Source organism: Taudactylus pleione, unplaced genomic scaffold (assembly GCF_031769625.1).
Source record: "Taudactylus pleione unplaced genomic scaffold, aTauple2 ptg000548l, whole genome shotgun sequence".
NCBI lineage: Eukaryota > Metazoa > Chordata > Amphibia > Anura > Myobatrachidae > Taudactylus > Taudactylus pleione.
This window is the reverse complement of record NW_028284950.1, coordinates 1,842,572-1,864,114: the sequence shown is the minus strand read 5'-3', so window position 1 is coordinate 1,864,114 and position 21,543 is coordinate 1,842,572. Positions and strand designations below refer to the sequence as shown.

Genomic DNA, 21,543 nt, shown 5'->3' with positions numbered 1-21,543 from the left:
ACCACGGAAAACAACTGTGGTGGATGACAGAAGAATTATTTCCCTGGTGTGGAAAAACCCCTTCACAACAGTTGGCCAAATCAAGAACACTCTCCAGGAGGTAGGTGTATATGTGTCAAAGTCAACAATCAAGAGAAGACTTCACAAGAGTGAATATAGAGGGTTCACCACAAGATGTAAACCATTGGTGAGCCACAAAAACAGGAAGACCAGATTAGAGTTTGCCAAACAACATCTAAAAAAGCCATTACAGTTCTGGAACAACATCCTATGGACAGATGAGACAAAGATCAACTTGTACCAGAGTGATGGGAAGAGAAGAGTATGGTGAAGAAAAGGAACTGCTCATGATCCAAAACCTACCACCTCATCAGTGAAGCATCATGGTAGTAGTGTCATGGTGTGGGTATGTATGGCTGCCAATGGTACTGGTTCCCTTGTACTTATTGATGATGTGACTGCTGACAAAAGCAGCAGAATGAATTCTGAAGTGTTTCGGGCAATATTATATGCTCATATTCAGTCAAATGCTTCAGAACTCATTGGACAGCGCTTCACAGTGCAGATGGACAATGACCTGAAGCATACTGCAAAAGCAACCAAAGAGATTTTTTAAGGCTAAAAAGTGTAATGTTATGCAATGCCCAAGTCAATCCCCTGACCTGAATCCGATTGAGCATGCATTTCACTTGATGAAGACAAAACTGAAGGGAAAATGCCCCAAGAACAAGCAGGAACTGAAGACATGTGCAGTTGAGGCCTGGCAGAGCATCAACGGGGATGAAACACAGCGTCTGGTGATGTCTATGCGTTCCAGACTTCAGGCTGTAATTGCCTGCAAAGGATTTGCAACAAAGTATTAAAAAGTGAAAGTTTGATTTAGGATTGTTTAGTTTGTCCCATTACTTTTGGCCCCTTAAAAAGTGGGAGGCACATATAGAAACAGTTGTAATTCCTACACCGTTCACCTGATTTGGATGTAATTACCCTCAAATTAAACCTGAAAGTCTGCAGTTAAAGCACATCTTGTTTGTTTCATTTCAAATCCATTGTGGTGGTGAATAGAGGCCAAAATATGAACATTCTGTCAATGTCCCAATATTTATGCACCTGACTGTATATCGGCATGTTTGACAGAGAATCCTCTCTGCTTTAGTAAAATGTTTCAAGTTAGGAATACTTTGGCCTATCTCCTTCAGGCTCTCATGACTGGCATTTAGTCCTAATGCTGTCTTAGACAATACGTTTGCCATTTTATCAGCACAGGAGAACCCAGATGAAGAGATGTGCTCTGTCCATATTTCCCAATTAGTAGCCTTCCTGCACCAAAGAATAGCTGTTGCTTATTCGGATGGATTATCGGACTGCTTCCGAGGAGTAAAAGTCATTAGCAAGAAGAGAACAGCCTTTACACACTTTCCATTGCAATGGAGAATCCAGGAGATCATTTCCTCTCTAAAGAAGAATAATTGGCTCATTATACTAGTTCTGTGTACACTTAATCTCTACTCTCCAGTTCACCACATCCTGCTTGTCCTTCCTTCACAACACAAACCTACCCCCTCCTCTCTACATGCAGAGTGAAAGGCCCCAGGAAGGCATTTCCAAATAGGCTCTTCATACACTGTACCATTTCTCTCTGGGAAACATTCAAGTCATGTCAGCATGCCTTCTTGTGGATGCACATGTCTCAGTGCTGTCCACATAAACCACCATCACACTCTCAAGTTGAGCTTTTTTTTTTACATATTTTATTTTGGCTAGTCAGACTGTGTAGGTATCATCCAACCTTTGTAATGGATGCCTTTGTACCAGTAAGCTTTTGTCCAGTATTTTGGCCAACTCAGTGGCTAGACATGGAAATCTCCTTCTAGTTTATGTAATCCGAATTCATGGAAAAATCTCGTCCATTCCCTTCTATATGGCTGTCATGTGGAATCGGTTGGAATGAATAGGCTGGTGAAACTGAACTTATGTTGTTCGAGGCATATAGAGCTGATGTCAGCCAGTTACTTCTACAGATATTCTTGGTAGTTGAAATAATATCCTGGCCCTACCTACATTCGGTGCTCAATGCATTCCAACCTTCCTTTTGTAGGGAATCTGTTCACGCCTTTATCAGAAGTTCCTCATGGATGTATGGCCTTTAGGGTGCCACTTATGATCTATTCTTGGTTCACCCCTTTTGGCCACAAGGAAAAGGTAGTCGCTTAATTTCGAATGTTGTCTCTATTTCTATATCTTCAAGTAAATTGTGCCCCCTTCCCTTTACCTGAATTATAGTCAGAGGTGGTTATCTAGCTTGCCGGTAGATGAGGTGCAAACTCTAGAAATGTGGGGGTCATTCAGACCCGCTCGCGAGCGCAGGACGCTCGCAAGCGGGTCGATGTTGCCCCACTGCGCATAAGCACGGCGGAGGGAGCTCCGTCGTGCGCATGCGCTAGACCCGGATAGCGACGGGCTCTCCGTAGCTCCGGGTCTCGCACCAAAGGGGGCGTGCTGTCGATGTTGATTCACAGCATGCCCCCTTTGGTGGGTGTGCCGGGGGCGTGGCTGCCAGACGGAGGCGTTCCCATGGGAACACCTACCGTCTGAAGCCGGCCCCACTGACATCACTAGTGATGTCAGTGGGAGTGATTTTGGCTCTGATAGAGCCAAAATCACTCCAGGGCTTGCGGCAGCGAGACCCTACCGCAGGGTCTCCGTCGCAAGCCCGATGGTCGCGATGGTCTTGACATCATGGACGCTCGCATAAGCTGTGGGTGTGTGTTCTTCAGAGTCCATAAGGCTCCACAGGGAGAAAATGGGGTGTAGGTGGTACTTGGAGGACTGGACACCAACAGCAAAGCTTTTTTCTATCCCAGGATGCTCCTGTCCTTCCCCCCTATACCCCGCCGACAGCCTGAAGGCTACTCCGTTTCTTTGCTGTCCGGCAGCTGTTATTTTATGATTTATTCTTATTTTCATTATTAACTACAGAGCAAGCAGTGCTAGACAGTCCCCTGGACGTCTGCACTGCTGCTCCATAACCCCTACGCGGCACCGCGACTCCAGCTATTGGCTAGGTACTCTCGGCGGGGCTCTGGGGGGACCTAGCTAGCAGGGCTCCTCGGACCCCAGATTGCAGCCGGGACTCAAGGGGACAGGTAAGGGGGGGACCCGCGTCTATGCGTGGTCTTGCCTCCTGTCTCAGGAGACAAACCGGAGGCACTGATGTGGACATCGGTTCGTCCGGGACACCACTAGACCACCAGGGCATAACCTATACTGGCGCAGGGGACAGCTAAGGCCAGGGACCCGTTGGTTGATGTCAGCATAGGGGAGAAGGTCCTCTCCATGTAGCCCCTCCCCAGCTCAGGACGCCTTTCCACTGCGATATTGTCGCCCCTGAGCTGCTCCTTCCTCACCCTACGCCCCCTCAGAGACTCACGGCAGCCATTTTCTGCATCAGCCTCAGGTCTCCGGGTACGCTCGTCCAGTCCCCCTGTGTACCTCTCCTAGGAGCCAGGTTACACAGCGCTATTTCCTACCAGCCACTGCGATCTGTGTAGTTGAATTTAGTGCCCACTGCAGTTAACTTGTATGCTCTGCATTGTATGTGACTTGTGCTAGCGCTGCTGTTTGTTTTTCGCAACTGTCAGTTTGTATATTTCCCCTTTCTTTCATTATAACACTGGAATACTGAGGTGTAGGCGGTTCATTGTACCTCACATCTACCTATATTTGTGAGGGCTGTCACATACTGTATATCTGTGTTGTGCACTACACTGTGCCATATTGTACATATATCTGGGTTGCTCACTCTACTGTGCCAGATTGTGGTGTTTATTATCCTTGCAACTATGTCGAGCAAAGGCAAGAATAACAAGCAGCCTGCTGCTCCCACTCTGGTTTCTTGTAAGTCCTGTTTAGCAGGCTTAGCTTCAGAGGATCTCATTCAAGACTGTCTGTGTGCATCTTGTTATACGGCACTTGGCCCATCAGCCCCTGCAACCTCTCCTAAGGACGACCGTGGGCTTTTTTCTCACAGGTGTTGGCAAAAATTGAGGACCACCTAGCGTTTCCTGTGGTCGCTCCCTGCAAATCCTTTGCCTCCCCCATGGGTACATGTACTTTCTACCTCAGTGCAGAGTCTGGCGCTACCTCTACAGCCTGTCAACAAATGTTGCAAAAGGAGATACCCTTACCTAGTAAACCTACTAATCGTGCTGTGTTATCTACCTTGCCCACCCATCAGATTCTGAGTTATCATCTGAGGAGGCAGAAGACACAGACCTTTTCTCACTCTGACTCTCCCTCGAGAGAGGAGGAGCCCCGTCTACATTGAATATACCTGCACTTGTGAGTGCTGTAAAATCTATTCTTCAAATAGAAGAGGTAGAACTCACTCCTAAGACAAAAGAGCCACTCTTTAAACGACAGAAGTTAGTTTTGCCAGAATTTCCTCACTCTGATCAGCTATCTGAACTAATGAGTGAAGCATGGAATATGCCAAATAAAAAGTTTCAGCTGCCTAAACGCTTTATTTCTTTACCCTCTTCCAGCTACTGTGATTGCACTAAATGGGAAGTTTTCCCCCTGGAGTGGATTCCCATGTGACACCGTTGGTTAAGAGCGCTACCTTACCTATCCTTACAGCAACCTCCTTAAAGGAGACTATGGATAGAAGGTTTGAAGCTTGCCTGAAGTCTATATACTCTTACAGGAGCTATTGCTCGTCCTGCCAGGGCTATGACCTGGGTGGCAAAAGCCATTGAGAGTTGGGAGGAGACCCTTGAATATACATTTCCCTCTGTTTCTTTGAGGGAACAGCTGTCCTACATCTCTCACATTAGGGATGCTGCCTTCTATTTAGGAGAAGCGGCTTTGGATACTGCTCTCCTAGCTTCCAATGCATCTGCTACTTCCGTGGTAGCCCGTCGTATCGTTTGACTTCTCCGATGGAAGGCAGACTCGGACTCTAAAAAGGCTTTGGAGTCTCTGCCTTACTCTGGGGAGTTCCTGTTTGGCTCAAAATTGGACAACATTGTTGACTACCTTGGCAGCTTCTAAGACTGCGTTCTTGCCCTCTGCATCTACTACAAAACCTTGGATGTTATCCTTTCGTCCTCAGAGGAAAGCTAAAGGTCGGTCCTTTCCATGGCAGCCGGCATCCGCAAAGGCCTCCAAGCCTAGGACCAAACAGGCCTGGGCTTCTAGAAGTCCACCTACCAAATCTGAGGACAACCCTTTAGCCTGACTGGGTGGGCCTCTTCCTGGGGCCTCCCAGGGTGGGAGGACAACTTTTTCAGTTTGCCAGGTTCTGGCGGCAGACCACCACAGACGTCTGGGTACGAGAAGTGGTCTCCCACGGAAACGCCCTCTTATTCCTGAGGCGGCCCCTCTAGCAGTTCTTTTGCGCAGGACATCCATCAGACCCAAGCAAAGCCCTGCTCCTCCAGAAGGCCATTCAGTCCTTGCTGCTCTCGGGGATAATAATTCCGGTTCCTTCATCACAGCGAGGGACTGGTCTCAACGGCCTATCCTCAACGTAAGGTCTCTCAACAAGTTTATCATGGTGCCCAGGTTTCGTATGGAAATCCTACGCTCTTTTGTTCTGGCTATCTAGCCTGGGAACTTTTAAGGTGTCTCTGGACATTCAGGACACTTGCCTACCTGTACCTATAGTGCCCTCTCATCAGCAGTATCTCCGGTTTGCTGTCCTACAGCTACTCAGGTCTTTACCAAGATCATGGCGGCCTATCTTCATCGTCAGGGGATCAGACTGCTCCCGTACTTGAACGATCTCTTGCCGTTAGCAAGCTCCCCAGAGATTCTTCACCACCATCTACAAGTAACCATTGCCTTTCTACAAACGCACGGTTTCCTGATCAACTGGAAAAATTCTTCCCTGACCCCTTCTCAAAAATTGGTACATCTTGGAGCCTTCCTATAATATTGGACTCGGAGAATATTCCTGACAGCAGACAAAATCTCTGTACTACAGCACTGTGTGTGCAGGTTACTCCATAGTCGCTGAGTGTCAATTCACTCTGCAATGCAGTCCTTGGGATCCATGGTGTCCACCTTCGACATGTTGGAGTTCGCTCAGTTCCACTCCAGGCCCCTTCAACACCTGCTCTTCTCCAGGTGGAATGGGCTGCCCCATCTGCTCAGATCCCAGACGATGGGCCTCTCTCTGTAGGTTCGCCTGTCCCTATCCTGGTGGCCGCAGACGTCACACTTAAACGAGGGTCGCCCCTTTTGGATCCCGGACTGGACACTCCTCACCACGGACGCAAGCCTCCGCGGTTGGGGCGCAGTGACCGGCCAGCACTCCTTTCAAGGACGCTGGACTCCAACCGTGGCGATCTTGAAAGGGCACTTATGTGCGCGCCTTAAAAAGGGAGAGTGGCCAAGGAAAAGGGGGCATGTCATCATGACACGTCCCCTTTTCGTCACTCTTGAAGGCGTGCCCGGCACTTACGGTCATGCCGGGCAGCCCCCAAGCACTGCGGTTACTGTGAATGGATGCCCGGCATCCATTTGCCGGCGGTGACCGCTGCACCGGTGTTTTCCACAGTGGCCTGCGGGAGGGGACAGATGCCGCAGGCTGTTTCAGCAGGGCGACGTGTTGGAGGGCTGGGTGCTTTCTGCCCTTCCCTTTAGAGATAGGGCGGGGCGCGACGCCCCACTGAAACAGCCTAGCGGGAACTCTATCTTCATCCAGAAGTCTTTCAGCTCCTGGTGGACAAATGGGGTGTACCAGACGTGGACCTCCATGGGCTCATGACACAACCACAAGCTTCCAGTGTGTGGGTCCAGGACAAGGGACCCCGACCCAGCATTCATAGACGCATTATCTGTGAGGTGGACCTTCTATGTGGCGTACCTCTTTCCTCCAGTCTCCCTCCTTCCTCTGGTTCTTTGGAAGGACAAGCAAGAAGGGGACGCGGTCCTGTTGGTAGCTCCAGCTTGGCCCAGACACCATTGGTAGTCTGACCTTCAAAGTCTCTCCATAGACGCCCCTCTCCAACTTCCTCTACGACCAGACCTGTTGTCTCAGGGTCCCTATCTACATCTGGACCTGGCTCATCTGTCTTTAACGTCTTGGCTCTTGAAACATCCCTCCTAAGGTCTAAAGGGTTTTCTAGTTCTGTGGTCCAGACCATGCTCATAGCGCGTAAACCGGCCTCTGCCCGGATTTATCACCAGGTATGGCATACATATTTCCAGTGTTGTACTACTAGAAACTATGAACCTCATGTTTTTAGGGTTTCTTGAATCCTTGCCTTTCTTCAAGCTGGATTGGATCTCGAACTCTTCCTAACCTCGCTGAAAGTGCCCGTCTCTGCTCTGCCCATCTGGTTCCAGAATTGCTCCACTGCCGGATGTTCACACCTTCCTGCAGGGTGTTGTCCGTATACAACCTCCCTTTGTCCCTCCTGTGGCTCCGTGGGACTTGTCAGTGGTTCTCCATTCACTTCAGAAACCTCCATTTGAACCCCCGGATTCAGTAGATGTCAAATGGCTCACTGTGAAGACTTTTTTCTTCTGGCTATAGCATCTGGTATCTGATTTATGGGCGCTCTCCTGCTGCTCTCCATTTCTGATCTTCCCAAGTTGGTCATTCGTTTCCACCTTAATGAGGAAATTGTGGTTCCAGCCTTTCACTCACCAAACCTCTGAAGATCTGCGTGGACCATTCTAGTTCCATCAGGAAATCGGACTCCCTCTTTGTCCTATATGGATTCCACAAGAAGGGATGGCCAGCTAACAAAAACTATGACCAGATGGCTTTGCATGACAGATAGAAAAAGTATTATGTAAGGATACTATATAAAAATAACATGGGCAATGAACAATGACAAAATAAAGGTTAACCATTGTGTTGACGGACATGAGACACTAAGAAATGGGAACAGTTACATAAAAAAAAAAATACCCCACAGCAGTCAAGGATAAGCTAGGCAACACCCAAAGGTGGCATTCAGGTGCACACCGATGTGAAAAAAGAGGGGCACAGATGGAAAGAAAAAAAATACACATTCGCTATTATATCTAAACTAAAACCTCACATATCTCCCTTCCCTATATGTTAGGATGGGGTTAATACGGGGATCCAGGTATTACCTAAGTTCTGCATATGTTATACAGGGTGGGGGGTTATAGGGAGGTTTGGTTTTGGGTATAATTTTTTTTTTTTGTGTAGTTCATTTTGTAGGTTATGGATAGGCCATAACCTACAAAATGAACTACACAAAAAAATATTATACCCAGAACCAAACCTCCCTATAACCCCCCACCCTGTATAACCTTTGCCGAACTTAGGTATACCTGGATCCCCATATTCACCCCATTCCAACTACTTTACATATAGCTTACCTAACCCTACCTACCCAACCCAAGTAAAGGATCTAAACATCGGATAAACGACTGGGGCTACTAAGTGACCAATGAACATGGCGCAGCCCAGACCAATCCTTAATATAAAAAAAACACATAAAAGAAAAATTAGATAAAACAGGTTATATGAAAAACCACCAGCATAAAAATAAATAAAACATACAGAACATCAAAACATTACAACCAAATTATGAACTACAAAGTTCTAGTCAGGCCAGGCCTCAACCTCTTGCAGGGAGGTAGAGAAATAAAAAGTAACGCCACAGCTCGCATGGCAATAAACAGAAAGCATGAAACTCGTAAAATATTTAGAAGGCACATCTTGAGACATCATTGCAAATGTAGGGACTTGAAAGCAAAGTTTTTGAGTTGCCAAAGCAGAATCTTGGGGACTGGAGATGAAGATAGTCAGCCTCCATCACAACCAGAGCCACTGGAAGAGGCAAAGGTACTAGTACTGGAGAAGGGATGACTTTGTAAGCAGGAATAAAAGGCACATCCATATCAACCCCCTTGCAAAACTTCTTAGGGACATAACAGAGTAGGATTATCCACCTGCAACTTTCCAATTCTGTCAATAAGCCTCTGGGCAATTGCTTGAAGAAACTATTGCAGAGCACTCATACTGAAGGTGGACAGCCAGGGACAAACCACTCACAGAAATAAAAGGCTGTGCGTGTGTTTTAAGACCAGAGTAAAAGAAAAACAGGGGAGAGACCAGGCACACATCCACACCGTTCAGCAACCAGAGGATATACAAAGATGTCCAGTAACAACCCCAAGGAGACGGACAAGGTCAGCAGAAGCCAAGAAAGCAGGATGCACCGCACTTCATCCACTCAAAATTGCCGCCAGTACTGAGGGACGCCACCGGCAATAAGGGGACCCATAGGAGGCAACAATGGAGCAGAGGCACCACAGGATTGAATGAGTCCACCAAGGATGAGTTCAGCGGCAGAACCCGTGAAGGAGCCCAGCGACAAGGCGGCGGCTAGCACACCGCACACCCCAGGCACCGGATCCCACCAACAGGAGCCACAAAGAAGACTGACAGCAGAGCTCACTCCCAGGGCACAGTATAGGGCAGCCAGCAGCCAGGACAAATCTTCCAGGTAAATAGACTTGCAGGTAAGGACACTTCAGCGCCCAGGGAGAAGAGAGGCGGAAGACCCGGCCACACTATTTAATGGAAAATAGCAAGGAGACACCGCTCACACAGCCCAGCACTGGACTCCAAGGAGACAGGAGAGGATGCCCCAACATAATATGCACACCAGGGGAAAACTACCGAGATGGCAGGATAAAAAAAACAACAGGATTTTCGCAGGAGAGCTGGAAGAATGCAACCTACGCCATGCTACTCCAGGCCACGCTCCCAGTATCTGCTCATTCTACTCGCTCTGTGTCCCCCTCGTGGGAAGGCCGCCCTGGTGCATCTGCCGAACTACTATGCAAGGCGGCCACGTGGTCTTCTGTCCACTTAGGTTCTATACCTTTGATATATTTGCCTCTCAGGATGCTTCCTTTGGACGCCGGGTTCTGCTCTCAGCTCAGGAGCGTCCCCGCCCTTGAACAACTGCTTTGGGACATCCCCATTGTCTCCCTGTGGAGCCCTATGGACTCTGAACAAGAAAAGGAGATTTATGGTAAAACTTACCTTTGTTAACTTTCTTCGAAGTCCATAGGGTCCACAGGGCACCCACCCTGACGCACCTGGATTCTATGGGTTTCTACTCTTGGTCACTTGTTTCCTTCTCTGTGAGAGAGGTTGACTCTTCAGTGTACCAGTCTGTCTTCTCTCCTATCCTACTCCTGCCTTGGGCTTGTTGACAACGGAGCTGCCTTCAGGCTGTGGGTGGAGTATAGGGGGAAAGACCGGAGCATCCTGGGACAGAAAAAAGCTTTGCTGTTGGTGTCCGGTTCTCCAAGTACCATCTACACCCCATTGTCTCCCCGTGGACCCTATGGACTTCAAAGAAAGAAAGTTAACAAAGGTTTTACCATAACTCTCATTGTAAAAGACCATATCTGTTCCTTGGCTCCAAGTCCCTCTTCATTCTCATCAAAGACCGCGTAAGGGCGAGGCAGTGCAGTTTAAGTAGTTTAACCTTTTTTTTGCCCAGTGGCTCCTGTAGTTGAATGCATAAATCTATTGCGAGTATCTGTCACTATTTACAAAATTATTTGTCTTGAAGTTTAAAAGAAATCCAGTTTTTGCAATCTGGATGATAAATAAGTCCGTGTCAAGTCAGGGACAAGTAATTTTGCTGCAGACAAAGGATTGTGTATCAAGCAGTGAAATGCGTGGATAAGTGGGCCCATAGCAACCAATCAGCTCCTATCTATAATTTTATAGACTGTACTTGATAAATGCAACCCAAAGCTGATTAGTTGCCATGGGCAACTTCTACACTTTTCCACACTTTTCACTGCTTGATACATAAACCCCATAGTTTAACGAAAATGTATTTGTTTTACAAAAAGACATGTTTTTGTTTTTTTTCAGCATTTTGTGGAGATCACTGATGATCAGTTTGACTTCCACACCTATTGTATGAGGAAAATCACACTCAGGTCATATGTGGACTTGCTAAAGCTAGAAGATGTACTTAGACAACACCCATTTTACTTCAAAGCTGCACGGATTGCTATAGAAATTTACCTGAAGCTCCATGACAACCCTTTAACAGACGAGAATAAAGAGCATGAAGCAGACACTGGTATGTGTGTTGTTTGTTTTGGCATGCTCTGTAGCATGTATTTTTTATTTTAATTTTGCTATAATCTGTATTGTTGCTCATTGCTTTTTCAATGAAGTGGAAAGCTGTAAGAGTAGCCAAACAGACGCCAGTACTGACGAGATGGATGACACCAGGAGCACATACTGATACATATTTACATCGCAGCTCTTTTAGAAAGCAGCAGAAATGGAAGTGTATTGAGAACAAAAAGTTAGTAGTTTCAAAACCTCACATAGATCAGGTAATGTGCACTTTTTATTTCTGTTTTAGGGTCACTTTTTATTTTCTTGTGTACTGTGTTCATAAATTTACATCACAGGTATGATGATAGATTCCATGTTTCCTGCCCTACCTATAAGCACAAAGGGGCCTAATGAAAAATGAATAACCCTCATAGGAGTGTCTATGCCCTTATGCTGTGTAGGAGGGATGCAGTTAAGATGCCAGAGATCAATACCCCAAGAGGGGAGGGTTAGGTTTAGGCACTAAGGGGGATGGGGGGGGGGGTTAGGCTGCAGGCAGGGCGGGTTAGGTTTAGGCACCACCGGGTAGGTTAGGGTTAGGCACTAAGGGGGGAGGGTTAGGATTAGGCACCAAGATGGGAGGGTTAGGTTTAGGCACTAATGGGGAGGGTTAGGCTGTGGAGGGGGGGTTAGGGTTAGGATGCAGGTAAAGGAGGGTTAGGGTGAAGGGCAGAGAGTCAAGATACTTACCGAGCCCCTGTCGGGATTCTAAGCATCGGGATGTCCCGACTGTCGGTCTTCCTTATGTATTCCTTGTTAGATCCAGATGCATCTACCTCTGCACCAGTAACTATGTAACTAGTTTGTCAGATAAACCTATTCTCATCCAGATCATAAACACAAGGAGGTTTTTTTTTTTTTTTTTTGCATTTGCTATTAGGTTTAATTGAAATGGTAAACCCTCTATTATCTATTATACAGCAAGTATAATCTGCCTGCTCATGTATAACTGAACGTAGCAATAGATTCTAGTTTTCAGACATTAATCCACAATCTGCAAACCAGAAGCCTCTAGCTAGTGCTCCAGGTGTACCCCATGTGGGACATTTACTGTACCGCTTATGACCGTCCATCACTCCCCCTTTCACATCTGTATAGTCTTTTTTTCATGTGCATGGACAGTATGTACGTACATATGTACAGCGTGTTTTCTGCTAAACAAATGGTTGTATACCATTCATCAGCTCCATAATGTTTCTTGAGTGAGTAATTTAAGTTTGGGTTTTGCTAAGTATTTGTATAGTGAATAAATTGATTCACTCCTACCATTGTCATCTCCATGAGTTTGTGAATGGTGTAAAAAGAATACATGCTCTCTTTACAAAGTAACAAACGGAAGTGTGACTAGAACAGGAGCAGTACTAAAAATATTTCAGCAGTTTGTAATAAAATAATATTGACTTTGTAATATTGTTATTGTAAGGCTATGTGGATTAGTGCAGTGCAATGTTGTTTTGGCCATGACCGATCTGTACAATATTCTGGATAACAATCATTTAAACAATATTTAGTTCTCACAATTACGCCGTAAAATGATTTGGATACAGGTGTAAACAGTCGCACTTTAAATTGTCATCATTGGCCCAAAATCAAGCATGGTTTACTGAAGGGTCTTGAAAAGAAAAGATTGTGACTCATAGACCTGTCTAAGAAGTGGTCCCATTTATAAAATTACTTTTTAGGGTGTCTTTTTGTAATTAGTATCATTCTAAAGTTAGTCATGGAGAAATGTAGAGAGGAGGTTAGCAAGAACGTGATTGAGATTGTTCAATCAGTTACTCCAGATGAGCAAGTAGATGCTATAAATGCTGGTAAAGGTACCCATCCACTAGGCGATTAAATTGAACGATAACTAAATCGTTCATTAATTGTTTGCTAATCGTTTCGAAAAATGGCTAAAACGACCAGCGATGCGCGCTCCCGCTGGTCGTTTAGACATCTATCATCGAGCAAACATGCTGGACAGCCTGACGATAACGTCAGGTTCAGCATGTTTGCAGATAATTGATGTGCCTACACTGAACGACAGCTCATTCAGTGTAGCCACATCACAGACTTTGAAATGACTGAACAATTACAATGTCGTAATCGTGCAGTAGTTTTGAGGTCTGCTAGTGGATGGGCAGCAGAACAGTTTAAACAGTGCAGTGTCTGTTTTTGTCACCAGAGGAGCTTGGCAGGCATCGTTCTGTGGGCTAACAGTTTTGCCTGTCCATAAGATTGTTGAGCACGCTTTATGCCAGACTCAAACTTTCGGTTAAAGGGAATGTAAGTAGTATCAAAATACCGGCCCCGGGATTCCGACAGTCACAATCCTGAGGTTAGGGTTAGGCACTAAAAGGACTTTTAGGGTTAGGCTGCCAAACGGGATGGTTAATGTTAGGCTACAGGAGGGATGGGTTTAGGCGGAGGGTTAGTGTTAAGTTGGGTACTGAGCGAGTGTACCCAGCCGATATGTCAGGCCGACATATCGGATCGTGGGTACACCTCAGAATGAGTTAATGAAGGACAGAACAACACCTCGTTCCGTCCTTCATTACCTGCAACGGGGCTGCTCGCGATATCGTCCAGTTGGACTTGCAGCATGGCTGACCGGACGATGTAGCATGCGTCCGCGGGAGCACGCATATTGGCCATACACAATGAGCGATGCGGGCTGTCGGAATCCCGGGGCCGGTATTTTGATATGTCGTTCTGATTCAGCTGGAAATTACATATTGTGCCGACATCGCTCCAGTGTATACCCGAATTTTGACGGTCTGGATTCCCAAGCCGGCATTGTGGTCGTCAATATTCTGATGGGATTCAGTACCCAATGTGCATGAAGGGCATGGTTTGCAGCTTAGTCATAAAGAATTAGGAAGGATGAGACCTTGTTCGAGAGAAGCTATTTGCATCCCTGTTCTAGGGGGACAAAGGTTCTTAGTGAGGAGTTCAGACATTTCTTTGGTGGTTATTTAAACTAGATAAGTGGCAGCCCCTCGCCCCCCCCTTCCTAATGGTTATAGTGTATTAATGATAGTGACTAGTTAAAGCAAGCCGTTTATTTTAAATGGTGTGTGTGCAAACACTCAAATTTTATCACCTTCATTATTACGGAGTAATGGTACAATAATAACTGTGGCTAGAACATAATTATTCCTGGTGGTTGTATACGGTTTAGGAAAGACCATTATTAAAAAGAGAAACAAACTTGTTTTTAATCTAATACTGGACATATACACTATACAATTATCTGTCAGATATCTGTCCAATCTGGCTGGTTGGAATGAAAACCTGGTAATGTATGGGAGCAAATGACATTCAACCATTTGTGCACAAACACTGGAAAAAGCCTAAAATGGTTGTTCAAACAAATCGGTTAAATCAGACAAATTTAACCTATTTGAACAATCAATTTTGTCCATTTTCCAGTGTTTGCGAACATATGGTCGAATGTCATTTGCTCCCATACATTACCAGGTTTTCTTTCTAACCAGACAGATTGGACAGATTCCGGACAGATAATTGTATAGTGTATGTCCATCATAAAGAATTAAATACAAGCAACTTTAGTGCAGAACACTGTAGATTGAGTGGATGTGAGGCTAGGATAAATGAACACCTGATAAAGCACCAACGGACATAAAACTTGCACAATAGGACTCAATTCAACGCGAATTTAATAGCACCAGGAAGGAGCTCCTGGAGCGAATCATTTCAGCGGGCTGTTATGTCGGAGAATGTCCATTCTCGCGCCTTAAACATAGTGTTTAATCGCGAGAACCAGCATTCTCTGTCTTAAGTGCCTGTTGTGATGCTGTTTCCGCCGTGCTAAGGGCAGAAAACAGAATTGCGCCAGTAGTTTTGTCGGATTTCTGCTCACACCCCAGGAGGGTTGCGAGAAGAAATCTTTCAGACGGGCTGAACAGCATGCTGAAGTGAATAGCTCTGGGAGCTCCTTCCCAGCACTATTCATTTCACATGGAATTGAGCCTTAAGTTTGGAAAAGAACTCCAAACAAATGCATAATGTTGTTTAGACACATTAGTGAAATGGAAAAAAAACAATGGAGGAATACTGTAGTATGACTAAAAACTGTAAGCAGTGAATGTTGAAGGAGACAAATTGCACACTGCTGAACTATTTAAGCCTGATGGGTATACTTACACCAGAGGGGAGTCAGAGATTCCCCGCTGTACCTGTAGATGCGAATATACTACAGACTCCAAAAAAAAAGGTTATGTGCCCTATATGCATCAAAGATTAGAAAAGAAAATACTGCTTGCTGCTGCCCAGATAATTGAAGAAAATGATAACTATACACATGCAAGTCTCCTATGAAAAGTAGGGAATGTAATACAGAAACCTATATGTACAACTTTCCCTCTCTTCCCATTGGGGTATACTGCGCTAACTTGAGGAGGCGGAGTTGGGACTTGGGGCCGTATTCAATTAGCAGTGAAAACTGCAACAGGCGGAAAAAAACTGGAGAAAAGTTTTTCCAGACCAGACCAGGCAAAAAAAAAAAAAAAAAAGCATAATCCCTATTTTGGATAAAAATGTGGGGATTTCTGTCAGAACCCTTTGGACACCCCCCTTAATGAGAAATTACCGGAATAAAAATTGTAAGTTGCGTACTTTGGTGAAAAACGGCTGCGCAAATTTTGGGTGAAAAAAAAAGTTGAAAATGGTTTTAACGTATTGGGTCTAATTTTTCGATGGGCGGTATGGATGAGTCAAGTGTTTTAAACATCGAACGCGGTCTGGGCTGGAAAAACTTTTCTCAAGTTTTTTTTTTCTGCCTGTTGCCGTTTTTACCTGGTGTTCGCTGCTAATTGAATACGGCTGTTAATCTGAAAAGTGCTCAAAATTCAGAGAGACCCCCCTCTATATCCTTTTCCTGAACTCCAGTTATTAAAGAACTAAGCGCCTCAAAATTTAATAGAAAAGTAATTACGAAATATAATTCTGTTCTGCTAACACTAAATTGTAAAGTGTAAATAAAAGTGCCTAAAGGGAAGGGAATACGATGTTCCCTCAAATGGAATTTGAGGAAAGGATTTTTATTCAAGTACAAAAATCCTACTTATTGAGGACACATTTTACTTCTACAGACTTCAAAAATTTAACCACACAACAGCCTTTTAATGTCATGTTTGGGATACTACAACAAATTATCCACTCCTGTTCCTTAGTGAATAATCTAATCTTTCCTCCGGGTCCAGCATAATTTCAGATTTAAAAAAAATTTATATATTGGTGCTCCTGAGGACTTTGCAACTCTCAGTCGAGGATCAGCTTCCCACATAATTTTCTACCAGTATCTTGCAATTCAACCTATTTATCACTAGACTTGCCTGTCCCTGTGTCTTTTCAATTCCACATACAAATTGGTTGCCATTTTATATAGTAACCTTAACACTTACTCAAGCACAGGTAAGTCCTCAAGTAAACTGGGATGGAAGCAGGAGAATACAGACTGATCTGGATCTGAGTTCGGGGATTCAATTAGACAAAACATGTCTCATTTTCCATTTAAATTAGAGAATGCTTTCAAGATTTATTTTAGATGATACTTACCAGGATCCCTACCTTCTTCCCCTAATATTTACTGTAGCATGTGATGGTCCTGCCCTAAAACTGTGATACTGACTCTCATTTATGTGATAATCTATATTGTCATCCTAAACTCCTCTGAGTATATCTTGCTTCCATTACCAATTGCAGGCCCATCCATAACTTTCTCAAGGCTACCTGGTGTTACCTATTAACATGAAAAAGCCTATTGTTCCTGTACATGCTTTGGTTAATAGAATATTGCTCCTCGACCACATGGAATGCATTACGTGTATCTGTTGAAATGCAGCGATATCTCATTGATGCTACCGTTGTAGTTTGATATTTTCTTCTTCAGGGTCCATAGGGCTCCACAGAGAGACAGTGGGGTGTAGGTGTACTTGGAGGTCCGGGCACCAACAGCAAAGCTTTTTCTGTCCCAGGATGCTCCAGACCTTCTTTGGTTTCCGGCAGGAGCTGGATCACCGTTGGAACAGTGAGGCTGCTTTTAAGTAGACCAAGCTTTATTTTTATGATTTTCTTTTGTTTGGTTGGTTTATCACCAGAGGATTCACTTCAAGATGGTCCTATGTGCAACTTGTTATATTGTATCTGGTTTGTCGGCCCCTGCAGCCACCCCTCAGGAACCCCCATGGGCTTCCTTTTCAAGGGGTGTTGGCAAAGATTGCGGACCACCTAGCCGTCACTGTGGTTGCTCCCCCTATGGGATTGTCACATCAGGTACTACTCCTAAGACAAAAGAACCACTTTTTAAACGACAAAAGGTAGCTTTGCCACAGTTCCCTCACTCTGATCAGCTTTTTGACCTAATGAGTGAAACTTGGAATACGCCTAATAAGTTTCAGCTCCCTAAACGCTTGCTTTCTTTTTATCCTATTCCTACATCTGATTGCGCCAGATGGGAAGTTCTCCCAGCGTTAGATTCCCATGTGACACGCTTGGTTAAGAACTCTACCTTACCTATCCATACAGCAACCTCCCTAAAGGAGACAACAGATAGAAGGATTGAAGCTTGCCACTAATCTGTTTATTCTCTTGCAGAAGCTATTACATGTCCTGCCATGGCTACGGCCTGGGTGGCAAAAGCCATTGAGAGCTGGGCAGATGCCCTAGAGGACACATTTCCTCTGATACTTCTCTGGAACAGCTGTCCTACATCTCGCACATTAGGAATGCAGCCTCCTATTTAAGAGAAGCAGCTTTGGATACTGGTCTCCTAGCTTCCAGGGCATCAACTACTTTGGTGGTGGCCTGCCGTATCATTTAGCTTCGTTCATGGAAGGCCGACTCTTGACTCTAAAAAGGCCATGAAGTCTCACCCTTACTCTGGACAAATTCTGTTTGGCCCAGAATTAGACAAGATTGTGACTATCTTGGCAGCTTCTAAAACCACCTCCTTGTATTCTGCATCTTCTAGAAGACCTCTGATGTCGTCCTTTTGTCCTCAGGGAAAAGCAAAGGGGTTGGTCTTTTCCACGACAGTCAGCACCCGCAGGGACCTCCAGTCGACCATTCAGTCCTTGCTGCACTCAGGGTTAATAATTCTAGTCCCGTCGTCACAGCGAGGGACGGGTTATTACTCTACCCTTTTCTTGGTTCAGGAGCCCAATGGGTCTCATTGGCCTGTCAATATCAAATCTCTGAACAAGTTTATCAGGGTGCCCAGATTTCGTATGGCAACCCTACTCTCCGTTGTCCTGGCTATTGAGCCTACATGTACATATAACACCCTCTCTTCAGCGATATCTCCAGTTTGCTGTCCTACAGCGACATTACCAATTTCAAGCACTGCCTTTTGGGCTTTCTACAGCTCCACGGGTCTTTACCAAGATCATGGCAGTTATGGCTGCCCATCTTCGTCTGGGGATCAGACTGCTCCCGTACTTGGACAATCTCTTGCTCTTAGCAAGCTCTCCAGAGCTCCTTCACCGCCATCTACAGGTAACTATTGCCTTCCTACAAATGCACGGCTGGCTGATCAATTGGAAAATGTATTTCCTGACCCCTTCTCAAAGAATGGTGCATATGGGAGCTTCCTGGATTCTCAGGCTCAGAGAATCTCCCTGACAGCAGACAAAATCTCTGCACTACATCAAGTACGCAGGTTACTCCACTGTGGCCAAGTGTCAATTCACTCTGCAATGCAGACCTTGGGATCCATGGTGTCCACCTTCAACATGGAGTTTGCTCGGTTCCACTCCAGGCCCCTACAACACCTGATCCTCTCCAGGTGGAATGGGCTGTTCTATCTGATCAGGTCACAGACGATGGGCCTCTGATTCTCTCCTGGTGGCTATAGACGTTCCACTTAAACAAGGGTCGCCCCTTTTGGATACCGGAATGGGCAGTGACACCAGCTGAGGCAATCTTGCCAATCAACATCCTAGAATTCCAAGCCATCTACAGAGCCCTCACTCTGGCATAGGATATTCTTCAGGGCAGGCCAGTACAAGTACAGTCCGACAACACCATGGCAGTGGCCTACCTCAATTACCAGGGAGGCACTCTAAGTCGGTCAGCAATGGCAGAAGTGTCACACATTCTCACATGGGCCAAATGCCATCTCCGTGTTCATCCCAGGGATTCTCAATTGGGAAGCGGATTTCCTTAGCCGTCACGACGCGCACGTAGAGGAGTGGTCTCTACACCCAGAAGTCTTTTAGCTCCTAGTGGACAAATGGGGTCTACCGGACATGGACCTTATGGCCTCACAACACAACCACAAGCTTCCAGTGTACGAGTCTAGGACAAGGGACCTTGAAGCAGCCTTCATGAATGTATTGTCAGTGAAGTGGACCTTCAACTTGGGGTACCTCTTCCCTCCAGTCTCCCTTCTTCCTTGGATTCTTCGGAAGTTCAAGCAAGAAGGGGGCACGGTCCTGTTTGTAGCTCCGGCTTGGCTCAGACGACAACGATACTCCGATCTTCAAAGTCACTCCATAGACGCTCCTCTCCAACTTCCTCAACGGCCGGACCTGTTGTCTTAGGGTCCCTGTCTACACCCGGACCTGGCCCATCTGTCTTTGACGGCGTGGCTCTTGAGACATCCCTGCTAAGGTCTAAAGGGTTTTCTAGCTCTCTGGTGCAGACCATGCTCAGAACGCATAAGCCAGCTTCTGCCCAGATTTATCATCAGGTGTGGCATACATATTTTCAGTGGTGCGCTACCGGAAACTGACTTTCAGGTTTCTAGAATCCTTACCTATTTTCAAGCTGGATTGGATCTAGGACTCCGCCTGGCCTCTCTGAAAGTGCATGTCTCTGCTCTGTCCCATCTGGTTCCAGCATAGAATTGCTCCACTGCGGGGTGTTCTCCATATACAGCCTCCCTTTGTCCCTCCTGTGGCTCCGTGGGATTTGTCAGTGGTTCTCCAGGCACTTCAGGAGCCTCCATTTGAACCCTGGACTCAGACGTCAAATGGCTCACTGCGAATACTTTCTTCTGGCTATAGCAGCTGCCTGTAGGGTATCAGATTTAGGGGCGCTCTCCTATCGCGCCCCATTTCTGGTCTTTCATCCGGACAGGGCTGTTCTTCGAGCGCGTCCTGGCTTCCTTCCCAAGGTGGTCTCTCGTTTCCACCTTAATGAGGAAATTGTGGTTCTGACCTTCCAGTCAGCAGACCTGTCGGCAGGTGAGGCCTCCTTGGATGTGGTCCGTGCTCTTAAGATCTACGTAGACCGTACTGGTTCCATCAGGAAAATGGAATCCCTCTTTGTCCTACATGGATTTCACAAGAAGGGTTGGACAGCTAACAGACTCTGGCCAGATGGCTTTGCATGATTATCACGCAGGCAGGCCTTCCTGTGCTGGCTACAGTATCTGCTCATTCTCCTCGCTCTGTGGGTCCTTCGTGGGCAGCCTGCCGTGACGCGTCAGCCGAACTACTATGCAAGGTGGCCACGTGGTCTTCTGTCCACACCTTTCTTAGGTTCTATGCCTTTGATGCATTTGCCTCTCAGGATGCTTCCTTTGGACGCCGGGTTCTGCTCTCAGCTCAGGAGCGTCCCCGCCCTTGAATTGCTTTGGGACATCCCCATTGTCTCCCTGTGGAGCCCTATGGACCCTGAAGAAGAAAAGGAGAGTTATGGTAAAACTTACCTTTTTGTTAACTTTCTTCGAAGTCCATAGGGTCCACAGGGCATCTGTCCTGACGCACCTGGCTGTTATGGGTTTTTCTTCTTGGTCACTTATTTCCTGCACTGTGTGAGTGATTCTTCAGTGTACCAGTCTTCCTTCTCTTCTATCCTGCTCCTGCTTTGGGCTTGTTGCCTTCAGGCAGTAGGGGGAGGACCGAAGCATCTTGGGACAGAAAAAGCTTTGTCCAGTTCTCCAAGTACCACCTACACCCTATTGTCTCTCTGTGAACCCTATGGACTACAAAGAAAGAGTTAACAAAGGTAAGTTTTACCATAGCTCTCCTTTTTTTTTTTTTTTTTGTTTAATGTTTTACCAGGCATAAGTTTTTCTTTATACGTAGTGACTAATCCGTGGATCTCTAACCGCTACTTTTTTGTGTTGGATCTTGGGCTGCATGGTTCCCTTCTGGCTAAACCCCTCCCCAATCCCTGTGAGTTTTTAGCTTCATTCCTACCATATAATGCTCCCTCTTTTATCCAGATAAATTAAATCCAAGGCGCTTCCCAAGGAGCAATCTAAGCACCTGTCAGGTCCAAGAGACCCTGCAGCAGATCCAACAAACCTCCTGTGTAGGTTTAAAGGTTCAAATAATAAAAAGTTTTAATTAGTAGCCATATTAATTACACTATAAACATCTGTTAGGCCTAACACTAAATCACCTTTGATGAAGCTGGGAGTTACCCAGCGAAACGCGTTA

The 21,543-nt window shown here is 45.9% G+C and overlaps 1 protein-coding gene across 1 annotated transcript in view; it reads left to right on the top strand.

Moving 5' to 3' along the window:
• Positions 1-21,543, top strand: part of NAA15 (N-alpha-acetyltransferase 15, NatA auxiliary subunit) — a 126,403-nt gene that overhangs the window by 87,822 nt on the left and 17,038 nt on the right. Inside the window, exon 14 of the mRNA XM_088451449.1 lies at positions 10,892-11,105. Within this exon, the coding sequence (XP_088307575.1) occupies positions 10,892-11,105 (214 nt within the window). The remainder of the gene's footprint in view (positions 1-10,891; positions 11,106-21,543) is intronic.